Raw genomic sequence first — 18,621 nt, 5'->3', positions numbered from 1 at the left:
GTCCCGGCCGCGCCCCACGCGCTCCTGCCCTTCCAGCCGGGATTTGTCGCCTTTTGGGGCGAAAACCCGAGGAGCGGAGCTCAGCCCTGGGCGGGGGACGGACACACAAGTGCCCCGGCCCCTTGTGCCGCCGGGACCTCCGGGGGGGTCCGTGGGACCCGGGTGGGAGCAGCGGAACCGGCCGCGGCCCCCGGGGGGGTCGATGGCAACTGCCGGGGGAAACTTCGAGCGAGACTTTCCCCGCCGCCCGGACCGGCCCCGGCTGACCCGGGAGCGCCTCCCGCGGAGGGAGGGCCCGGGTGTCCCGCGGGGACGGGACAGGGGCGGGGAGGGGCGGGGGCGGCGGCGGGGCCCCTCCCGGTCCCGGTCCCGGTCCCGCTCGCAGCGGGCGGCGCCGCCGGAGCGCGGGCGGCAGGTACGGGGGGGGCGGCGGCGGCGGGGGGGGGCCGGGACCGGGGGGATGCGCGCGGGGCCGGGGGGACCGGCGGGGGGGGCCGAGGCCGGGGGATGCGCTCGGGGAGCGGCGCGGGGGGGCCGGACCTGCGCGGGGCAGCGAAACCACCGGCGGGGAGCGTGCGGCGGGGGTGCGGGGGGAGGCAGAGTCTTGTTTATGGAGGGGGAAAAATGAGGGGGGCCCTTTGCTGAGATTGCGGGGGGGAAACCTTCGGCTGGTCGCGGTGTCTCTCCGCACCGACCCCGCCGGGAAGGCGCCCGCTGCGGGCCGGGGGGTGTCCCTGATCGGGGGGTGTCCCGGGCCGGGGGGTGTCCCTGGCCGGGGGGTGTCCCTGATCGGGGGGTGTCCCTGATCGGGGGGTGTCCCTGGCCGGGGGGTGTCCCTGATCGGGGGGTGTCCCGGGCCGGGGGGTGTCCCTGGCCGGGGGGTGTCCCGGCGGGGCCGGTCCCGTTTCAGCTCTGTTTACACGGGGTTTTCTTTCGTCTCCCTGACAAGGTGGGGAGGCGAACCGCAGCTTTCTGAGTATTTCGCTGTCTCCGTGGTTGTGGGCAAGGTGCCCCCCCCAGGCTGCTGCCCCCCGGTGAGGGCAGAGGATGCTCCCTCACCATGCTCAGGGGAGATCTGCCGTCCCGGGGGGGGTTTGCTCCTCTTACATCCCAGGATTCACGTTGTGCATTGCACAAGCAGCGGAGCTGGCTCTCAGCAACGTGACCTTCCTGGCACGGGAGGGGTCGGGTTTGTCACCGTCCTGGGACGGGACAGGGACAGGGACAGGGACAGGGACAGGGCAGGGAGCGCGGGGTTGGGGGGGGCGCGGGGGATGGAGCATCTGCCAGAGTCGGGTAACGCTGCTGAGCGCCCCGACTGTGAATCCCCCCGGCGCGGCCGGAGTCTCTTCACACACGAAGCATCCACCGGGCCCCCCCCGGCTCCGGAGGGGCTTTCACTGCCCGCTGACACTGCTCCACTTTTTCGGCTGCTGACCTGGTGATGTAATAAAAAAAGTTTCCTCTAATTCGCAAAAATACCACTACATGGCATAAATATCTCCTCTAGGAAAACAAGGTCTTTTCCTCGGGCTCTGGAGGAGGTGGCAGGTGAGCAGCCGGTGACCAAAGGGGAGTGACTGTGCGTGTCCCGGTGGAGAAAGTTCTGAGTAATTGCAGTATCAGGCCCGGTAGTGTTGGAGTGGTTTTACAGCCGAGGTACCACCCCTGAGCTTCCAGGAGCGTGCTGAGTTTTGCTTATGTCTTTATTTCCCTTAAGTGGCAACTGCCCTAGGAAAACCCCAGAGGAGATTCAACACAGTCAACACAATCATTTCGTAACGTGGGAGTCTGATCTCACCCCTAAGGTGGAGGAGTTTCACTGGGATGATGCTGGGATGATGCAGGGCTGGCCTGGCGGCTGCTGGGGCAAGGGGAGGACACCTCCTCCCCAGCGGCACGAAGCAAACTGCGCTACAACCAGGAGCAGGTTGCTTTTGGGACAGTGTCGGTCATCACGGGGACGGCCAGGAGAGGGGCACGTGGCACCCGAGCACCGTGGGGGTCTCGTGTCCCTGGGTCAGCTCCTGAGAGTCGCTTTAGGTGACACCGGCGTGCGGGCGAGGGGTAGCCCGGAGCACGGCAGCGGGGGGGAGGCGAGGGAAGCGGCCGTGGCTCCCCGGAACCGCCGGCAAAGGAGACGGAGTCGGCTCCTATCGGCGCTTAGCGAGCGGCTCTGCCAACCGAGCAGCGCGACAGCGAAAGCTGCAAAGGAGCAGGAGGAGCGGGGGAGCGTAACGGGTGCGTGTGCCCCTTCCCTGGCCGGGGCCTTGCAAGCGGAGCAGCCGAGCAAGGAATGAAGGCAGGGAGCAGCAGCTGGGGGCTGTCACAGGTCCGGGCCCTCGCGCCCACGCTGTGCGAGTGACGGCGGCAGCAGGGACGGAATTTTGTAACTGTGGGGCTGCCCCGCGTGTCGCTCGCCAGCGGGAGCGGGCTGGGCGTCCATCGAGGGGAAACACCTCCGAGTGTCCAGCCCTGGCCCTCCCTCGGCTCCTGTCCCACCGCAGCCCCCGCTCCCTTCCTCCGGAGCTGGCGGAGGGGGCTCTGGTCCCTCATTTGTCACTTCTCTGCTCCAGGAACAGCCTGCTGATGGGGGAGAGCAGGACAGGCCCCAGGCTGCCACCAAAACCCGCACCAGCCCCGCTCCGAACCGCTCCGGCATCCGAGCACTGAGCCTCCGTGCCCGGGGCAAGGAGACCCCCGTAACAGGGGCTTTGGCTTCCCGTCGGACAAGGCACCTCGCAGGGTGGCTTTCAGCAGTGAGAAAGAAACAAGGAGTCTATTCTGGAAACATTCTGGGAATAAAGGTAAGAAGAAAACTATTAAAGTGAGAAAAAAGATTGAAAAAAAAAGTCATCCAAGTATGATCAAGCGCCACTTTTGCTTCATGCCATTTCTTTTATCAAATGACCTGTGTAAAAGCACAGCTTATGCCTAAAGGAAGAGCAAGGCCAAGGCCTTCACCCTGCTGCCATGTTGCGATGTCCCTGCAGAACCCGTGACTGCTCGGCTGTGTTGCCAGCACACCTTTGTTAACTTGGGTTGTTAATTTTGGGATCCGTGTGTTTTTATGGTGGGGCAGCGATGCTGCAGGCGTCCTGCCTGAGGATGCTCTTCCAGCCGACCCTGTCCCTGTCCTCATCTCTGTCTCCATCCCCATCCCCGTCCCCTTCCCTGTCCCTGTCCCTGTGCTCCTGCTGGCAGATGCCCCTTGGGGCCGTGGGACGGGGCAGCACTTGGCAAAGAACAGGTCCCATGGCTTTGACATTGGGGACAAAACATTCTGAATCAGTTTAAAACATATTGAAAAACTAGTTTAACTTTATTTTCCATAGTGTGGCCTGAATCTAACTTGAAAATGTGAAAATGCTGCCCTTCAGCACCCTGTTTTTGTGGGTGGTGAGTGAGGGGGAAGACACTCCAGTCTCAAAAGCCATTTGGAGCTGGTGTCCCTCTCCCCACGCAGCAGCTGAGCGAGACACTGTGCCTTTGCAAAGAGCACTCTCACCTTAGGTGGTTAAATGGAAATAAATTCAAGGTGGAGAACGAGTGTATCGATGGCTTCTGTAAAACTGTGAGCAAAGGCAAAGCAGCATCAAAATGAGCTGTTCAGCACCTTTGGTGTCACTCAGCTGTGAAAGTGGAGCTTTACTCCACGTGCTCTGCTCAAGCCATGAGGGAGCTTCTCAGCATTGCCGTCGGGAAAACAAGCTGCAATTCAGCCTCAGGAAACAATATAAAAAGAAATAGTAACTTCTCCCAGCGATGTCAGGTGCTGAGCACCCACAGAGGTCTGTAGGAGCGAGCGGGATCCCCCCGAGCCCACGCCCGGGCCGGGCCCCGTGCTCTGGCAGCCGCTGAGGCCGCGGCGCACGCGGCCAGTCAGGTCCAGCCAGGCTGGATTCTGCCCAGCGCGGTGTAGGTGTGTTTGAAATTTTAATCTAATCTAAATCTTTTATTGGATTTCTTAAAAGGCGGAAAATATTTACTAGTTTGCCTTGCTCGCCTCTGTGGATGTCAGTGTATTTCGGCGGGAGCGTTCTCTAAAGCAGGGAGCGACCCCGAGGCCGGCCCTGGCGAGGGGTTTGTGCTCACGGCCGGCAGAGGAGGCTCGGGCAGAGCGGCCGCGCGTTTCACCTCTTCCCTTCAGCCACGGGTAATTAAGCAGAGGCTGAGGTCGCTGCTCCTGTTTTCCTCAGAGTCCTGCCCAAAGCCAGCAATGATGCAATGTAAGCTCCTGCTGGGAGGAAGCCTCTGCCCGGGGCGGGGGTGGGAGCCTCTGCGGCCGGGGGGCCGGGGGGTCCAAGTCCCAGGACACGTGTTCTGACACATCAGGCTACGTCTGACGCCTCATGTAATAGGAAATCATCACCTCTCCTTGCATCATGGAGGGAGATGTCATAAAATCTATTGGGCTTACCCTTTTATCAAACTGCATATGCTCCTCAGGAGATTTTGCAGATCTTCCAATAAATCAATGACTCAGTGTTACCTTTTTTTTTTCCTGAATAGTAAGAAGGACACAGTTGGTCCCGCTCTCCAAGAGGCCTGTGCGACCCTTCAGCTTCCTCTTTACCTCTGGGACTCTGTCTACACACAACTCCGCGTTAATCTGGTTTCTGCTTTGCCGAGTACTGCTCATTATTGAGATATTGCTGGATTACTTCAGCACTCTTTCTTCTAGGATGCTGAGTTATACACACATTAATCTTTAACTATGTTCTCCCACAGTTTAAATATGAAAAATGTTCTAAGCACCTGACTCAGGTTTGTTTTGAAATCCTGCCTCGGGATATTAAGATTTAGTAACACAAATTCTCACCTTAAAACAGCAGCACAAAATGTTCTGTTTACTCACAACGTGAATGTAAAATATGCAGCATCCCTCACATGAGCAGTGGGAGCATACCGATAGTATCTGACAGACAAAGGAATTTGGTGGAAAAAACCCAATCCTTGTCCTTCCTCTGGCGGGCAGCAGCACTGAACAGCATTCCCGCTCCTGGGAAGGGTGCTGCTGGGTCCAGGTCCTCTTCTCCAGCCCCCTCCAATAGCCCGGTGCACTGACATACTTTTTACTTTTAAGAAAAACTGTCCTGAGCCCTGTATTAGTTTGAATACTAAATGCTGTTGGCCTGAATTCTACCCGAAACCAGCTCACGTGTGTACTGCGTGGTCCGTCTAGTGCTGGCAGAGGTTTCAGACGATGTGAGGGAGGTACCAGTGCGCACACAAACCACCGACTGCCTGAAGAGTTACCCGGTTAGTTACTGCAACATCTGCAGGGCCTGGGCGGGTACGGGGGCACGGCCCTGGCCAGCAGGTCCGTGTCACTGAACTCCCGTGGGGCCAGAAGCGACCCCAGAAGGGATGTGACAAAAACGTTCGCTGCTTTTGGCACTGCAAAGCACCACCCCAGGCCTCGTGCCCTCTCAGGGCTGAGGGGCCGTCTCGCCGCCGCGGTGTGACCCTGCAGAACATCTGCTCTGACCTTCCCTGGGGTGTAAACCCACGGTGGTGCCTTCGCTTAACTCCTCCGCTTCTGCTCTGCGGACAGTGCCATGTACCCGGCCTAACACAAACCCTGCATCTCACCTCTTTCAGTGTCTTTTCTCCCCCTTGCAGGCAGCAGCATGAACCTGAAGAAATACTTCATTCGGGCGCTGCACCGCCTGCAGAAGGGCCCCGGCTACACCTACAAGGAGCTGCTGGTCTGGTACTGCGACAACACCAACACCCACGGCCCGAAGCGCATCATCAAAGAGGGGCCAAAGAAGAAATTCATCTGGTTCTTCCTAACGCTGCTCTTTGCGTCTCTGGTCTTCTGGCAGTGGGGTATCCTCATCAACACCTACCTCTCCTACAACGTCACTTCCTCTCTCTCTATTGGCTTCAAGACCATGAAGTTCCCCGCTGTCACGGTCTGCAATGCCAACCCTTTCAAGTAAGTTCTTCTTTGGCTAATTAACCCGGTCGTGGTTTAACACCCTCAGTTGTACAGCTGGTGGAAGGGACTGCGGAGCCGTTCCTGTCTCAGATACCACGTTAGCAGCATCGATGGACTCACCAAGTGGCACCAAAAACCAGATAAAGGAGCACAATAGGAAGGCGAAGGCTCAGGTCCAGAGGAGGGTCCGTGTGCTGCGAGTTTGCCCGGTTTCCCATATTGTGTCAGTTAATCTGATGATGGTTGTTGCCTCCCTGTGAATTTTCCCTGGCTCAGGGAAAACTCGAACTTCAACTCACCTGTTACAGCCAAAATCAGTCTCTCAATCTTTCCCTACAATTCCTTTCTTCCTCCCTCCTCGCTGTGCAGGCGCCTCTTTCCGCTCACACGCTGCCCATCGGGAGCTGGTTAACCACCTGCGGCGCTGGGACGCGGCCGTCGTCTCAAAGGAGTAACTGGGTTTTGTTAAAAGTTCCCTCAAATTTACACCCACGCAGTAGCGTAGCCCGAGGCAAGATGCTCTTGACCGACACACAGGAATTCGGGTTTTTTCCTCTGCTTGCTAGAGGTGTTTTGTGTAAACTGTAGTGAATCCCTGAAACGGAGCGATGCGGCGCTGGGCTGTCCCTCTCTGCTCACACCGCAGCGCTCCGTTTGCCCTCCCGCCCCAGTTGCAGGCTGCTGGGCTGCCCGTGCCCCAGCACGGAGGCTCCCGGCGATCTCCAGGAAATCTCTAGCAGCGATCCGAGCTGCCCAGGAAGGTCCCAGCCCGCGGAGCAGCAGAGCTGCTGCACGTCCCCACCACCCCTACGCCGCCTGGTAACGGCTCTCGTCCTGCAGATACTCAGAGGTGAAGCATCTGCTGAAGGAGCTGGACAGGCTCATCGAGGCGGCGCTGGAGAGGATCCTGCAGCCCACGCCGGGGAACGGCAGCGACAGCAGCTCCCCGCCGCTCGACCTGGGGCTCTGGCACCAGATCCCCCTGGTCCTCATCGACGAGCACGACAAAGACAACCCCGTCATCCTGGACATCTTTGAGAGCAACCCGGCTGCTGGGGGCAACGAGACCGCTGCGGGCAACCAAACTGCTGCTGGGGGCAACGAAACCGCTGCGGGCAACCAAACTGCTGTTGAGGGCAACCAAACCGCTGTTGAGGGCAACCAAACCGCTGAGGGCAACCAAACCACCGCTCCACCTGCCCCAGCCAACACGACGTCGGAGGAAAAGAAGTACAAGCTGGCGGTGAAGCTGGTGAGGGGGGTCCCGGGGGAGGCAGGCGGGGAGGGCAAGGGCCGGGCAGCGCCGGGCGCCTCAGCAGGGGAGATCGGTGGCTCTTCCCCACCAGCTGCCCGTGGCCACGCTGCCGCGGGGCTGCGCCAGGACAAGGGGCTGCCTGTGCAGGCAGAGCCCTGGGCACAGGGCACGTGGAGCCCAGGGACAGTTGGCATGTTCTGGCGTGTGATTTCAGTGCTACAGAGCTGCCTGCTTGTGGGTTTGAGGAAGGCAGCACAGAGGTATTTTAAGATTTTTTTTAAATTTCCGAGGGGGGTGAGATCCCCTGCGGGGTACGCAGCCAGATCCCCAGCTGCAGCTGCTGGATCCCACATGGGGGGCCCGCAGCAGGATCGTGCCCTAAATACACTTCCCTAAATGAAAGGAAACCCAGCAAGGAGCCGTGTAAGTTATTTCTGTGATGAGATTTAAGTAGCTGCATGACATCAGTCAGTTCCTCAGGGAAAAGGGGCTGCCAGCAGCCGAGCACTCCTCAGAGGCAGAGAGCGGGCGCTGCCGGCGGGTCCCCAGCCCCTGGCCACGCTGTGCCGGCCTCGGGCGGAGGAGCTGCCCGCGGCGCAGGGGACGGTGCTGGGTGTCCCCGGCGCCGCCCAGCGCAGCCCTGCTGCGGGCTGAGCCCCGCGCAGAGCCAGGGCAGAGGGGCTCCGCGCGGGCTCCCGGCCCCCTTCGCCTTTTTCCCGGGTTCGGCACCCAAAATGCTGGCGAGAGGCTCAGCCCTGCCTCTGTGCCCCCCCAGTGCAGCCACCAGGGCTCCGGCAACTGCACGTACCGCAACTTCACCAGCGCGGCGCAGGCGGTGACCGAGTGGTACATCCTGCAGTCCACCAGCATCCTCTCCCGAGTGCCGCTGCAGGAGAGGATCCGCATGGGCTACCAGGCAGAGGACATGATCCTGGCGTGTCTCTACGGGGCCGAACCCTGCAACTACAAGTAGGTGCATCCCGAGATCCCTGACTTTTCTGTCACGCCAGGGATGGCGCAGGACGCTGAAGGCGTGACGGTCGTTCTCTTTTCTCTTTTCAAGGTATAGATCAGTTAGCAAAGAGACTTCTGCTGGTTCTTAACTGTAACAACATTTCCCAGAGGGTTTCTGGGTGTGATCCTGCTCCAGTGGGTTATTCTGGCCTAGTGCTGGCGTGAGTTTCAGTTTTGGACGGGCCGTTTTGCTCACGACTTGGATACAAATGGCATCGCTGGGACCTTCCCAGGGTGTTTAGTGGTCCCCAGCGTCCCCAGCACTGCAGTGCAGCTCCCAGTTACAGCCCCCCCCTCTTTCTACAGAAGGCTCATAGAAATGTGTTCTAGCCATCGTTGTTCCTTGTGAACACCAAATTTATAAATCCAGTTCTGAGAAATGTGAGCGCACAGCAGCCGCCCAGGCTGCGCTGAGTGCTGCGCCTTCCGCGAGGAGGGCAACAGAGAATTGTTATCAAAGAACGAGATATAACACCAGCCAAAACCTGTTACCGTAGCTCAGATCAAGCAATTATTTCTCTCATCTGTGTGACAGATGATTCCTTTCCATTCCGACAAAGCGTTATCCCCAGCGGCTCTGTCTCAGTACACTCCAGTACCTTGCTTTGCTTTTTTTCCTCAACAGCAGTTTGATTGAAATTACATCGCTGAAATTTCTATACAGGCATTCAGCAAAGGAAGCAATTTAAAGTGCATCCCAGGCGTAGCTGCCAAGCACCGGTCCCACCAGATGCATTATTTTATAACCCTTTAGTCCTTCCCAAGAGTCACGGGTTTATGTGCATGATTCTTCCAGGAATTTCACCCAAATCTATCACCCAGACCACGGTAACTGCTACATCTTTAACTGGGGCATGGATGAAGAGGCTTTGAATTCCTCCAACCCGGGAGCCGAGTTTGGTAAGAGCGAGCTCTGCTGGGGAGGAAGGAGCCAAAGGAGCGGGCGTGCTGGGGGTTACTCTGTCGGGTGTAACGGATTTACCGTTTCTGTGTCCCTGGAGCGCCGCAGCGGGGAGTGACGGATCCCAGGCGGGGATAAGCCCCAAGAGGGAAATGTGTCACATAGAAACAAGTAATGTGCCTACAGGAGTTACACTGCAGAAGGGTAACATCTGGATAACCAAAATATCTGAGGCAATGTCCGAATATTCACTCAGATATTTCCATCCTGTGCTTTTGCCATCACGTGTATTTATGCCCGTGTGAGGCCGACGGGACAGCCAGAGCCCGGCTCTTCCCCCAAGGATGGAGAATTTTGTGCACAGTGAAAAGAGATTAGACTCCTTTTTCTTCCACAGACTCGCATTTCGATACAATTCCTGTTCTGAGTGTGTTGTTCGGTGTCGCAGGGCTGAAGTTAATCTTGGACATCAGCCAGCAGGACTATATCCCCTACCTGTCATCCGCTGCCGGGGCCAGGCTGATGCTGCATCAACAGAAGAGCTTCCCCTTCCTGAAGGATCAGGGCATCTATGCAATGGCCGGGACAGAAACCTCCATCGGCGTGCTGGTGGTATGTGTGGCATTCCTCTCGAGCAGATTGTCTCAGAATAATGTTATCTGATGGGACCAAAACCAAGTTTGTTTTAAGTCTTGGCTGAACTGGCTCAAACCAAAAGAGTCAAGGTGTACTCTAGCCGTGGGCTGGAACAGTTTATGGAGACTTTTATGTAATTATCCTGGCAAAGTGCTTTATTGAAGGCAAAATACTGAGCTTGAATCACTGTTCCTTCTTCCTTTAGCATGTCAGAAGGTGCCTTGCTAAAACATGCTGCTCTTGGACACCCTCATCTGCCTCGATCCGCCCTGGGGAACGGGCTGCATCTCCTTCAGCTTTGCTGCCTACCATTCTTTGAGTTTTTTCCAAAGCCATCAGGGAATACAGGAATTACAGAGTCTCTAGAAAATGGGCACCAGGGACCTGGTGAGGAACTGAAGTTTGCTGTTTCGGTTTTCTTCCAGGACGAGCTGGAACGGATGGGTTATCCCTACAGTGACTGCACCATGAACGGGTCTGATGTCCCCGTAAAAAACCTCTATAGCCAATATAATACTTCCTATTCCATACAGGTAAAACATGTTTTTAAATCAAGCAAGACTGTGTAGGAGAAATTGTCAAAGCAGTTAAAACCGTTGACTAGCATGCAGGATTAGAAAGCATAACCTAAACATGGGAACCTTCTTTTCTGGTAATAACTCTGCACCCGAGTCCAGACACTCGGTAGCGCCAGGTCTGGGAACGATCCCAGCGGGTCCAGTGGAAATAACCGCGTGTTGCAGGAGCAAGACCGAGAAAACTTGCACCAAAAGGTGCGGAGCATCGCTCTGGCAGGCAGCACAGTTCAGCATAATCTTCCCTCTCACACCAAAACATCTTGTACGGCCCGGAAAGGGCATCAGCAGTTTTTGTCCCCTTAGCCAGGTACGAATTTTGTTTCATTCTGAGAGGATGAAAATGGTCATTTCTGTAATTTTCTCAAAAAGCCACAGCAAACCCCCCAAGATCTCTGTTGTTACAGGGGACCCCGCTATGTGTGAGCTACCAGCAAAGCCCTGATTTGCAGGCAAAACAAAGCAAATATTTTTACCTCCACATGCTGGAGGTAAATGCTGGTTCAATGCTGGTCCTGTCCTCGTAGCCTGTCGCCTCGGAGCTCGGCTCCCCGGAGCGGAGGGGTCCCACCGCCCCTGAAAGCCAGACGCAGCGAGAGCAGCCTCGCCTGGCCCCTCAGTCCCTTAAAAACCGCTGGTTCTTCAGCTTTTCCCCCTTTGGGCTCACGAGCAGCCCGGGTTGCTGTCACTGGTCGGTCACTGCCTCGGCTCGGAGGGCACCGGCTGAGGAGGCCTCGCTCCCTCCTTGCACTGGTTTCACTGGGAGGTGCTGGGCACCACTGGAGCCCCCAGGTGACAGAGGCAGCCCCCTCCCTCGGTGCAGGGGAGAGGGGCTGAAACCCCCAACAGCTTTGGCTAACGCCAGTTCCTTAATGCTGTAGGAAACACCGGGAAAACACCTCTTCCAGCGATCCAGCCGGGAGCGCGGAGCTCCCGGTGCTGCCCGGGGACCCGACCCGCTCCCGGCCGGCTGCGGGCATGGCCTCAGCCCCATGCCAATTAATTTATTTTTTCAGCTGCAAGAGTATCTTTTTTCCCCCACGCTTCCCATGCTTGGCTGAAATCTCTTAGCGACAGATAAATCAACCAGCACGGAGTCGCCTCCAGCCACCCCCGTGTGCCACAGGGCAGCTGCTCCCACGGAGCCATCCCCCGCGCCCAGGGATGGCAGAGCTGCCCCGTCTGCCCGCAGCGGCCGGGGGGAGGCTCTCGCCGAGACCTTCATGTGACGGTTTTTGTGAGCGGGGCCGGCCACGGCGGGGGGGCAGGCGTCTGTCCGTCTGTCCGGGAGCTGCTGCACTCCCGTCCTCTGTGTGAGCGACACTCACCCCTGGCAGGAGGGGAATGCACAGGAATAATCCTCTCCTGAGCACTCCTACTCTTTCTAATCCTTTTCCCCTTAAGGGAATTAAGTCATTTTTCACCCTGAAAATGCCTGCTGGTTTTGCATAGGAGATGAAGACAGACCTTTGCCTTTTCTTCACTTTAAAAGTGGGATGAGAAAGTTGAGTGTTTGTAAACCTTGAATCTCTAGAAAAATATAGTGTAAACATTAAGCACTGGTTAATTGGTAACAGGGTATAGCATAAGGGAGAAGCATTTCTGGAGGGTGAGATCTGGCAATAAGGAAAAACATCAAAACCATCTTGGGGGACGTTTACCTGAGGAATGCACCCCAGAGAAGCAGGGCCTCGGTCTGGCGGGGGGTTTGTATTTCTGCCTTTATACAATTACAACAATTGGACCGCTTTACCCTACTTTTTAAGATGCCTGTATAACGTTTAAGCAAATACTCGAAACGATTGCGTTATTGCTTAAAAGTTGCTAAATGCTGGCCGGGGCTCCGCGTCCACGTAATCCACGTCACGTCAGAGGCCTCTCGGCAAAATCAGGCTTTGGCTGTCACAAACTCTGCAAGCAGTTCGTATGGCACAGAAATTCTCTGGTTGTTCTACCTAGCTGGAGCTGTTAAATTTAATTATCTTTTCATAGACTTTGTTATTGCTTTGTGCACTGTTTCATCCAGAACCCCACTCCAGTCCCGGGTGATTAACTTCATGCCTCAGCGAGCCAACGGCAGCGCTGCAGCCCGGCTCGCCCGCTGCCGAAGCTGCGGCTGCAGCCCTCGCAAGGAGAGAAGCAGATGCACCGATAAGATAATTCAGATTTCTAAAACCTGCTCTTTGTGTCAAAGTATTTTTAGAGTCTTGGCTTTAAAGTGGAACCCAGCCCTTTGTCAGTACGCTGTGTAAAGCCTGGAGACAGCAGCAGTGCCCAGGGGTGTAACACAACATTTTTATTCTTTCACTCCCCATGACTTCCATGAAGCCCTAAACCAGCCCAGGAACGAGCAGTTTCTTCTGCAACTGGGAGCAGGCACCGAGATCCTTTTGCTCCTGTGAGGTGACTTACCCATGGGCTGCTCACAACTGGAACGTGCCTTAAAAGCTCCAGGAGCAGCCGTAAAAAAGCACCATCCCGACCAGGGGAACGGCAGCTTCCCCGCCAGCCCCGCCGCGGCACAGGCGGCACGACTCGCGCCGGGTGGGCTCTGGCAGCCCCCGCTCCCCCTGCGGCTTCAGCCTCCTCCGTCCGTCCGCAGCCACGGAATCATCTGCTCAACGTGAAAGAGAGAAAATCCCCCGGGGCCGAGTCACTCTCAGAGCCAGCGCGGGCTCCCGCGGCGCCGAGGGGGGCAGGGGGGGTCAGCCCAGTCTAACCCGCTCCCTCTTCCCTTTCCAGGCTTGCCTGCGCTCCTGCTTCCAAAATCACATGATGGAGATCTGTGGATGCGGTCACTATATGTTCCCTCTACCCGAGGGGGTAAATTACTGCAATAACGAAGATAACCCGGGCTGGGGTAAGAGCGCGGACAGAGCGGATGGCGCAGCCGTGCAGGGCGCTGGCACGCGGGGCGCGGGAGCCCACAGGGGCGTTATTGCTGCAGAAGGGCGGCGGGTCCGTGGCTTTTGCCGGCGTCAGGTCTCCCCGCGGCCGCTGGGGTCAGTGCCGGGCAGAGGGGGCAAAATCTGGGTCCTGGCCACGGGCTGAGGGGCCTCGGGTTCCGCGCTGCCCCCGGGCAGGGCTCTCCCCGGGACCTGGCTCCGGCCGACGGGAGCCTCTGGGTACCAAAGGGGGAGACGAGGCGGGGACACACACACCCCCCAGGCCTCCGCGCTTGCACAGCTCCGTCCCGAAACAAGGCCGGGCAGGGCCACCGGGCTGCGGGCGGGCACCCGCCCTCCTGCCCCTGCAGCTGCCCAGGGCTGGGCCAAAGCCACTGCTGTGGGGCAGGCTGGATCCGCAGAACCTGTCTGCAGAGAATTAAAAGTTATTTTTAATTTATTATTAAATTGTCTGACCCCTTTGCCTAGGTTTATCAAGGGGAAGGTTAGAGGGGGAGACAGCAAACGTGTGCAGCAGGTTCCTACCTAAATATTTATTTTATTAAATGAAACTGCTATAATCCAGTAAGCGTGGTCCTTCTCTAAACAGCTGCTTTGATTTTTTGTTCCCACCAAACAGCATACTGCTACTCCTCACTGAGATCAAGCATAAGACACAGGCAGATTTGTATTGACTCCTGTAAGGAAACGTGCAAGTGAGTACCGAAGCCGTCCCCGGCGGCTGTGAAGGTGCAGGGGGTTCTGCATTCCGCCTCCCGTCAATTCCGACCTTTCTAAAATGGCAGCAAATCCTGTGGGGCTGCTTTTCTGCCTCAGAACTGAAGTCCCAGTGACTTCAGAGACGGGGCAACTCCTGTCCTAACGCTCTTTCCTCTCTGCAGCGACACGCAGTACAAGATGACCATCTCCATGGCGGACTGGCCCTCTGAAGCTTCGGAGGTAACACCGATTCCGTGTTTTGAAACACAGTAATAACGACCTGTTCTTAGCCAGGTGAATCACTCGGTATTTCCAGAGCTAATGCCCGGGTAGCCAGCGCCTCTTTCGAAACGACGCATTTTCAGTGTGCAAACAAGCAGGTGGGCTGGGGCGGGACGCGGTAAGGGCTCGCGGGCTCCCTGTGCGAAGAGGAACGTTCCGCTGGGATCGGGGGTTACACGGCACAGACCGGGCGGCGTGGGACGGGCCGTGCAGCCCCCTCGGTACCCACATACGCCGCGGGCCGTCGCTCGCACGACTCTGCTCTCCAGAAGACCCTTCGTCACGTTGAGTTCCCGCAGAGGAGCACACGCGTCCCCCTGGGCGCAGGCAGCGTCCCCGGGCCGTACCCTGCCAAGGACGGGATGTCTCGTGGCTGCGTTGCTTAGATCAAAGATTTCCAATGTGCACCCGATTTATCCCCGCATGTGGCTGCCGAGGACGTTGCATCCATCTCCTACAGAAAAACTTCATTTTTATAATAGCAATGTTTAACCACGAACGGGCAGAGCTGCAGCCAGCACAACTCTGCCATCGCAGCTTGAGCGCAGCCACAGCACAAGAGCACCTGAGCAAAGGCAGGAGCTCTGCGTGGGCAAACCGGCCCCTGCCCAGGCTCCTGGGAACGGCCCTGGCCTTGCTCGGGGCACATCGGAGCTCACGGGCTCGGGTCACTAAAGCAAAATGCAGCTGCGGCCCCCCCAGGGCCTTGCCATCACGAATGCAGGGTCAGACCAGGCTGAGGCAGCGCAGGGAGATGCTGTAGCCCCCAGGTAACCACAGACTGGGAGGGGGGTGGGTGATGCTGGATGAACACGTTAATAAATATTTTCCCATGTTTTTAATCTGACAGAGCTGGATTAGAACTCAGGATGATGTTACTCCCTTGGGTTCCTGCTCCAGCCGGAGCCCAGAGAAGATGCTTCTGCTCAGTTCTGAATACATTTTGGTTTTTTAGGACTGGATTTTCCATATTCTGTCTTATGAAAGGGATATGTCAACAAATGTGACTCTGGACAGGTAAGTGAAGGGAACAACCACTTTATCTTTTCTGTGGAGCCTGCCAACATTAGATTAACATGAACCTTGGAGATGGCCAGCACACGCGTGTGCTAGTGCAAAGGGAGGACAAGACTGGGTGGGTGTTTGCCTGGAAGATACATAAAGCAAATCGGAAACTCCCTTCATGCACATCCTCTACTCTCCCCAGTGACAGACGGGGTCAGATCCACTCAAAGGTGCAGCTGAGTTAAAATCAGCATGAAGGGCAGCAGCACCTCGGATCACCTGCCCTGGCAGTTCCCAGCTCCCGGACCGTGACGTTCATCCCTTCGTACCTGAATCTCTGAACCTGCCAGCAGCAGCAGTGGGGGGATGCACCACAATTAGAGTAATTGATGACTTAGCCATTGGGAGACTAAACCCTGAATTAGGGGGGAAAGAGGAGGTTTTTCTCTCCAAGGAAAAAAACCCAAGCACTAGAAAGCAGGAAATGGTTTCACAGATACTGGCCGACCTGTACAGGTTACGGCCCTGTAACACGGTCTGCGGTGATGCAGGGACACCCAGGAGGGGCCACGGCCCCTCCTCAGCACTCAGGGCAGTTGGGAAAAACAAAGCAAACAGCCCCAAAGCAGCTTCCAGGTGCCCAAGCACTTCTTCAGGAGGAACTTCAGAACCTCCTCTTCCCTTCACAGTCAGTGGCACTTTCTAACTCCTTCCACGTGCCAGACAGAAGTTCCCGGGGACGCCCGTGCGCAGCCCTCGGTGGGGGACGCCCGCAGCCCGGCCCTGCACTGAGCTGCCGTTTGTCCCTTACAGAAACGGGATCATCAAGCTGAACATCTACTTCCAGGAGTACAACTACCGCACCATCTCCGAGTCTGCCGCCACGACGGTGAGTGCTTCCCCCCCGGCCGCGCTGCAGGCGCCGGGCGAGCGGAGGCCCCGGCTCACTCCGCTCTCCTCCCCGCAGATCGTTTGGCTGCTGTCGAGCCTGGGAGGGCAGTTCGGGTTCTGGATGGGGGGCTCGGTGCTGTGCCTCATCGAGTTCGGGGAAATCATCATCGACTCGCTCTGGATCACCGTCATTAACGTCATCGGCTGGTGCAAAGGCCTGAAGCAGAAGCGGGCGCAGGCGCGGTACCCGGACGCGCCCCCGACGGTGTCGGAGCTGGTGGAGGCTCACACCAACCTGGGCTTCCAGCACGAGGACGCGGGCGCCCTCCCCCGGGACGAGGCGCTGCCCCCTGAGCCCGGCACCCCCCCGCCCAACTACGACTCCCTGCGGGTGCAGCCCCTCGACGTCCTCGGGCCCGACAGCGACGCAGAGAGCGAGTGAGGGGCGCGGAGGGCAGGCTGCCCGCGCCGCGGCCGCCTGGCACCGCCTGAGCGAGCCTCTCCCCTCTGTCCAAACGAGAACTGGAAAGCCCTGGCTGTCCTCCTCGCCCCGCCTGGTGCTGTGAAGAAACCCTGTAATAAACCCCAGAGTCGGCGTCTGGCTTCAGCAGGTCGAGCTCGTACCCGGCAGCACGGCTGCGGAACCAGAAGTTCCTTTTTTGCGGGGGGGGGGGGGGGTGGGGGGGGAAAGCGCTTCCCAGCGACAAGAGCGGGTGGAGGCCGGGGGAGCCATGGTCGTGCGGTGGGTCGGAGCCTCGGGGTGGGTCCAGGCTACTTTCCACTTCTGAGGTCGCCGTATTTGCCCCCCAGACAGCTACAACAGGACCAGAGCGAAAGGAAACGGTCCCGTGGCGGCTGGAGCCCGCGGGCGCTGCTTGTACTGGGGGCTCAGATTGGCAGGGGGGAGGCACGGCTGTTAACTCCAGCCTCCCTCAGGACTCAGAGCGGGGAGGAAGTGCCCGGCTGTTTAACAGTACTCTCGGCAATAAATAAATGAATTCTAAAGTCACCTCTACGGTTGCAGTTGGCAGCGGGTGCAGCTCAGCCCGGCAAGAGGCCGATGGGGTGGCTCGCAGGGGGAGGCGCTGTGCTCGCCCCGACGGGAGGGTGGCCGGGGGGGTGCTGGTGCCCCCCGGGGTCTGGGCTGAGAGGAGCAGCAAGCTCAGCCAGCCCCCGGCTTCCCCAGGAGCTCCTCACATCCCACCGGGACCTGCCTTGCTGAAGTACTTGTGCACAACTTCCAAGAGGAAACACGATCGCGGTGGGTCGGTCACGAGTCGTTCTGGGCGGGGGGCGAGGGGGGTCCACGCTCCTTCTCGGCCTGAAGCTCCCCGGGTACGGGGTGCGCTGGGGCAGAGCGGGCCGAGGGTCCCTCTGTCCCCCCTCGGCGGTGGAAGGGGCGCGTGCCGAGGGCCACCACGAGCAGGACGGAGGAGCCGGGGACCATCTGCCCGGGGAGACGCTGCCGGCACGGCTGAGTCTGCCCCACACGGGGCAGCTCCCACCTTCAAAATTCACTGGAAAAGCCAAACCCCCAAGTGCCAGCGTGTAGCTGCTCCAACAGCGCTGCAGCAGTTACAAGATAATAATGTGTGGAGTAGCTGCAGCCCTCATTTTACAAGACAATGAATTTTTAAAATTTTATGATTAGCTCCAAAAGTAATGGCAACTTCAAAAAGTTTTCATTTTCTATTACTTCTGATACCTGAATTTTTACAGACCTTTCCCAATTTCACTTAGTGATCATAAGAACAAAAAGCTTAACCACTTTTTAAAAAATTAAATTCGGCTTCTTAAATAATGAAACTGCTTTGGAAATCCTGTTCTCAGCCTGTTTGGGTTTTCTGCCGTTGAGGAAGAGGGGTGAGGGTCAGAGTCTTGGTGCGTACCCGTGGTGTGCTCCTTCGCATAGGGTTCAGCTCGGGGACTGGAGTCCCCCACCTCTCGCTCGACAGTGGGGGACGCTCAAAAACGGGGCAGTTAAATCCTGCAGAGCCAGGGGGCTGAGCTGGCTCAGAAACCATGCAGAGGCCTCGCTGCTGCTCCCGGACCGTGCTCAGCAACGCGCCCGGCCGCGGCTCCTGAGCCTGACGGTGCCCAGAGACGGATGCAAAGGGAAAAACCTGCCCCCGAGCCATGTGCAGAACGGCCCCTCCTTGGGTTCGCCCTCCCGGCAGCTCACGGTTCCTGGGGCCTCCTGGGCTGGAGGCTGCGTTTGTTTTAGTCGCCACTGCTTAAAATCAGGAGGTAAGGAGGCTGTTCAGAAGCTGACGCTGTGCCACGTGCCAGAGCGGTTTCATTTGCAGAACTTCCTGCTCGTTCCACCAACTAGGGCTTTACGGGCCCTTTAGCATCTGGAACGATTCCTCCAGAAGAAGTTTTGCTTCAGAAACATCATCTTTTATATGGTTAAGCAAGACTTGCTACACAGGAGAAGAGGGAGATGACCCTTCATCCCTCAGCACCAGATTCCCTCTGAACTGGAACAGCTGAGCGGGGACCCAGCTCAC

At 57.7% G+C, this 18,621-nt stretch overlaps 1 protein-coding gene across 1 annotated transcript; it reads left to right on the top strand.

The window, feature by feature from the left end:
* The first annotated feature begins 365 nt into the window (after nt 1-365).
* SCNN1B (sodium channel epithelial 1 subunit beta) lies at nt 366-16,749 on the top strand. The gene is made up of 14 exons (XM_074919106.1): nt 366-415; nt 2,577-2,807; nt 5,626-5,944; nt 6,788-7,199; nt 7,978-8,171; nt 9,013-9,116; nt 9,566-9,729; nt 10,179-10,286; nt 13,071-13,188; nt 13,854-13,929; nt 14,116-14,173; nt 15,171-15,232; nt 16,034-16,109; nt 16,188-16,749. Exons 3-14 carry the CDS (start codon nt 5,634-5,636, stop codon nt 16,551-16,553), a joined length of 2,049 nt encoding a protein of 682 aa, XP_074775207.1. The 5' UTR covers nt 366-415; nt 2,577-2,807; nt 5,626-5,633; the 3' UTR covers nt 16,554-16,749.
* The last annotated feature ends 1,872 nt before the right edge of the window (nt 16,750-18,621 follow it).

This window comes from Athene noctua, chromosome 15 (assembly GCF_965140245.1).
Source record: "Athene noctua chromosome 15, bAthNoc1.hap1.1, whole genome shotgun sequence".
Lineage (NCBI taxonomy): Eukaryota > Metazoa > Chordata > Aves > Strigiformes > Strigidae > Athene > Athene noctua.
The sequence above is the reverse complement of the archived record's forward strand: the minus strand, read 5'-3'. Positions and strand labels throughout refer to the sequence as shown.